This window comes from Atta cephalotes, assembly GCF_000143395.1.
Source record: "Atta cephalotes unplaced genomic scaffold scaffold00070, whole genome shotgun sequence".
Classification (NCBI taxonomy): Eukaryota; Metazoa; Arthropoda; class Insecta; order Hymenoptera; family Formicidae; genus Atta; species Atta cephalotes.
The window spans coordinates 896,610-901,221 of NW_012130134.1; the positions used below are offsets into that span (position 1 = coordinate 896,610).

The window sequence follows — 4,612 nt, forward strand, 5'->3', positions numbered from 1 at the left end:
ACACACACACACACACACACACACACACACACACACACACACACACACACACACACACACACACACACACACACACACACACACACACACACATACACACATATCTTTTTTTTAATAATAAATCTTTTTCAGACCCGAAGATTTATAAAAATTCGTAATAGATTTCAGAATAGCATTCTAATATTTTAATTTAGTATAATTTTAATATTTTATTTTAGTATAATAATTAAAATTATTTTCATTTAATTAATAATTTATTTTTATAATTTTATATTTATGTATTTATAGTATATCTATATCTTATACACATACATTATATATTAAATAAATGTATTATTTATTTTCAAATATAAATAATATATATTTAATATAATAAATTTAAATACATATTATTTTAATATGTATTCAACGTATGTATATAAATTGATTTTACAAAATTCTTTATATTACACAACCTATAAAATAAACAGACTTGCTATTAATAAGTAAATATAATTTATGTAAAAATCTAAATTTAAATATTTAAATAAACAAATGTAAAAATTAAATTATAAATAATAAAATTTCGAAGTAAATTGTAAAGGATATTGTATATATTACGACAAGATATTGTTAAATTTATTTATTGTTTAAATTTGATAATTTTTCTTTCTAATATTATAGTAATATAATTACATAAATTATAAGATGTGTTTATTCGTGAGAATTGAAAATGGAATATAATTACATCAATTGCGTGTAATTGTAATTTTAATTTTGATAAATTGTTCCTATTCCTAATCATCACCATGCTCAAGAACTTGTCCTGTTACAGGAGTTTTGCCGAAATCGGCATTACACATGTATTGAATCAAATCGGCTATACGATACGCGTAACCATATTCGTTGTCATACCTAAGGAAAGATAATTAATTATCTATAATAATTTAAGGGGATTTCAATCGAAGAAATATCGCATTTTTTTACTTGTAAATATATATTATATATCGAGAATATTTGCATACTTAAGATATCATAAATTATGTCAGAATTTATAAATTCAGTTAATGACGTCGACGGCGTTATTACCAAGCAACGATTTTGATGAAAGTACTGGTCTGCGGAATGCCTGCCTTGGCATCGAACACGCAAGAATAAGTCGTATGATTGAAGTCCGATGACACACAATCGTCTTCCGTGTATCCTAGCACGTCTTTCAGTTGTCCCTCGGATGCTTCTCTCATCGCCTCTTTCACTTCTTCATATGTTGCCGGTTTATTAATCCTGAAGCAACGTTGCAAATATCAAAAACTCTTCCACATATAAAATTCGAATTTAATATCGAACATAGTTTATTTTCGGTCAAACATAAATAAAATCAATGAAATTATATATAGTTGCTTCATGCGAAACCGAGCGTGATTTCTTCCCTAGCAGAAAAAAGATAGAGAAAAATCTTGACGGTTTGAATATGGAATCTGGTTTGTGAATTTAATAATTTGAATCAAATCTTATAAGAATTTTGTACAAATCTTATAGAACCGATAAAATACGATAGGATTCATCAGAATTCATATCCGACCAATCGCGATGCATAAAATCGACGCTAGAAAATGATATAAACTTATAGAAAACTTATAGAAAGATACAAATTGATAGAAATCCTATTGTTCTCAATTGTTCTCTATCAACTTTTTCTTTATCAGGGTTACATTAGTAATTGGAGTATTAAATACGTCATCGCTGGATTTTATAGGCCAGTCGGCCGGTAAACTCAATGCAGTTCACATTTGCTAATTACCTGAATGTCATATCGCATAATGAAACGTTGGGAATCGGTACCCTGAATGCTATAGCTGAGATCTTGCCTTTCAGCTCAGGGATAATTTTGGCTAATGACTTAGCTGCACCGGTTGCGGTCGGAATGATATTCTGGAGAGCACCTCTACCGTCCCTCCACAATGCTGTAGGTCGATGCTGCGACAAAATATAATTGTTCAAAGCATGAAACTTTTATAATGATTATTTACAGGCTCTTTAAACCGTGATGCTGCGTAAGCGTGAATAAATAATTAAAAACATGGATATGTTCTATCATAGTACGTAGTTACACAGGGGAAGAATAGTTTTGCTGAATCTAAAAATTTAGCTAAATACAGATTTGAAAATAACTTTGTTTGGATCAAAATAATTATATAAAACGTTCAAATGATTGCTGGAATGTCAAAACTTTTGTAGCTTTGTTTATCATGTTTGAAATTTTTAGATAATTATCTTGATATCCAATTTTTATTTTCAGATCTGTATTTAGATATTTTAAATTTTTAGATATTTTAGCAAAATCATTCTTTCTGCGTAAACAATCGAAAAAAGCATACGTTTATTGTTATATTTATTTTTCATAATGCACATTCGAATTAAACAAAAAAAAATCATAAAAGAAGAAAATTTTTTAAATAGTAATTATTAACAAACAAGACAAATAGTTATTAACCTTCTCTATCGGACCATCCACGGTATTTTGGTATGCTGTCATTGCATGTATGCTAGTTATCATCGCCTCGAGAACTTCAAAGTTGTTATGCATGATTTTCACAATTGGAGCTGCGCAGTTTGTAGTGCAGGATGTAGCAGAAATGACACTGTCTCTCTTGGGACTGTAACAAGTGTGATTGACCCCGAAAACGAACATCGGTGCATCGATCGATGGTGCAGTGATAATAACTTTTTTAGCGCCGCCATCGATGTGCAACTGCGTAATTGTATCATTTTTATTTTTAATACAAATACATTAAATTGATATAATTGTGTGATATCGGATGCTATTAAAAGAACTAGAATAATATAAAAAGATTTATTTAAGTCCAATATGATGTGTGTTTGTTTTTTTATGTGTGTTGTGATAATATTAATACGTAACTGTTTAAAAGAAAGGTCAATATTTTTTCTTTTATTTCTGAATTTCTGGCAAATCAGTAGTTTTCCAGTTTCCACATTTTACATGGATCTTGTTGATAAAAAATTTAAATCTTACACTTGCTTTCTCTAGAGTTGTGAATGCTCCGCTAGCTTCTATTACGTACGTCACTCCCTTATTCTTCCAAGGTATTTTCCATGGTTGCTTTTCTTGTGACGTGGCTATTCTTGTCTCTCATTGAATAACAATGTTTCATATTTTATACAATGATATTTTATACAAAGAAATATAATATTTAAATTATATATTTTTAAAAGTTAAATTAAATAAAAAATAAAGAGACTAAAATTTAAATATGAAATATAAACATTTCTCTGACAATTACAAGAATTATACGCTTTGTATTTTATATCTCATAAAGATTATTAAGTTCTCTGTAATATTTATAAAATACAGATTGCAAATTAAAATAAAATTCAGTATATCTTTCTGATTTAATTTTTTAAGTATAGTACAATTAAAATTGTATTTACCACCACTAACTATAATAAATTCATTGTCGCACTCCAAAGATAAAGGATATGATCCATGGGTAGAGTCATGTTTAAAAAGATATATCATATATTCAGTTGTAAGAAATGGATCGTTGATTAATTTTACCTGTGATATATTGTTATATTATTATTTAATTTTTAATCAGTAATACATTAATTGTACTTGTACTTTTCACATAATGAAAAACTTGCTTCAATATTTTTTTCAAGGCAAGCACGAAGACACATTCTCCCTATTCTTCCAAATCCATTAATTCCTACAATTGCCATAATTTTATACCTATTTTAGTCTAATACATTATTTAAGAAAAAAAAGAAAAAGATTTAAGAATTTTTAATGACATTTTGTCAAATTGTAAATAGTGTGAAGCTTATCACAAAACTTAAATACAACGATTTTCATTTTTCACGTTTCTACTTCAGGGAAAAAGTTACATGATCGAGCTAATGAAAGCTAGAGATACTATAATAAAAGTTAAGAGGCCCGCACACACTTTCCATAAGAGTAATCGTAAGATGTACCGTTAGATTTAGCCGTTAGATCAGAGCTAAAAGTTTTTGAAAAGTCTTGTCTGTGATTGACTAATTCTTATGTATTTATTATTTTAAATACAACTATACTTATGATTTATATCTTATTTAATGTTTTAAATAAGTTTTCCCGAATCTATTTTATATGTTTTATATTTTAAATAAGTCGTAACAATTATTTTAAGCCTCGAGTTATGATTGGCATTATACGTAAGTTTAAAGAATTTTTGAAACACAGAATAATTTGCAGCAACAATAGTATCATAAATTGAGTTTTTAATTAAAAAATTAAATAATGATTAACAAGATATGGAATATTTTTAACCAAATGTATTGAGCGCAAATTGTTTCGCAATTAAGAAAATTTGCATATATCTTTATAAAGAATGTATAGAATATCATCAACTTTTGTTTAAGTATAAATCACTTAAAAGTATAATGAAAAGTGAGACATAATGTCCATTGACATAAATACCGTTCATCAAAAATATCTCAGACACGCAAATAATTACCAATTACAATTAAAGGATTAAACTAATAATGTCACAAAGCAAACGCGGAATGTACAACGATACCTGTTTATCAAAATCATGTAAAATACGAATAAATTGTGAATAAATCGTGAATATTT

The 4,612-nt window shown here is 27.5% G+C and overlaps 1 protein-coding gene across 1 annotated transcript; it reads right to left on the reverse strand.

Annotated features, from left to right (window-relative positions):
• Nucleotides 1–776: 776 nt before the first annotated feature.
• Nucleotides 777–3,720, reverse strand: LOC105624020 (glyceraldehyde-3-phosphate dehydrogenase-like). The gene is made up of 7 exons (XM_012205389.1): nucleotides 3,643–3,720; nucleotides 3,433–3,556; nucleotides 3,014–3,129; nucleotides 2,474–2,731; nucleotides 1,781–1,956; nucleotides 1,069–1,263; nucleotides 777–894 (listed from the first exon to the last, which is right to left on the reverse strand). The coding sequence occupies exons 1-7, from the start codon at nucleotides 3,718–3,720 to the stop codon at nucleotides 777–779; spliced, it is 1,065 nt and encodes a 354-aa protein (XP_012060779.1).
• Nucleotides 3,721–4,612: the final 892 nt, after the last annotated feature.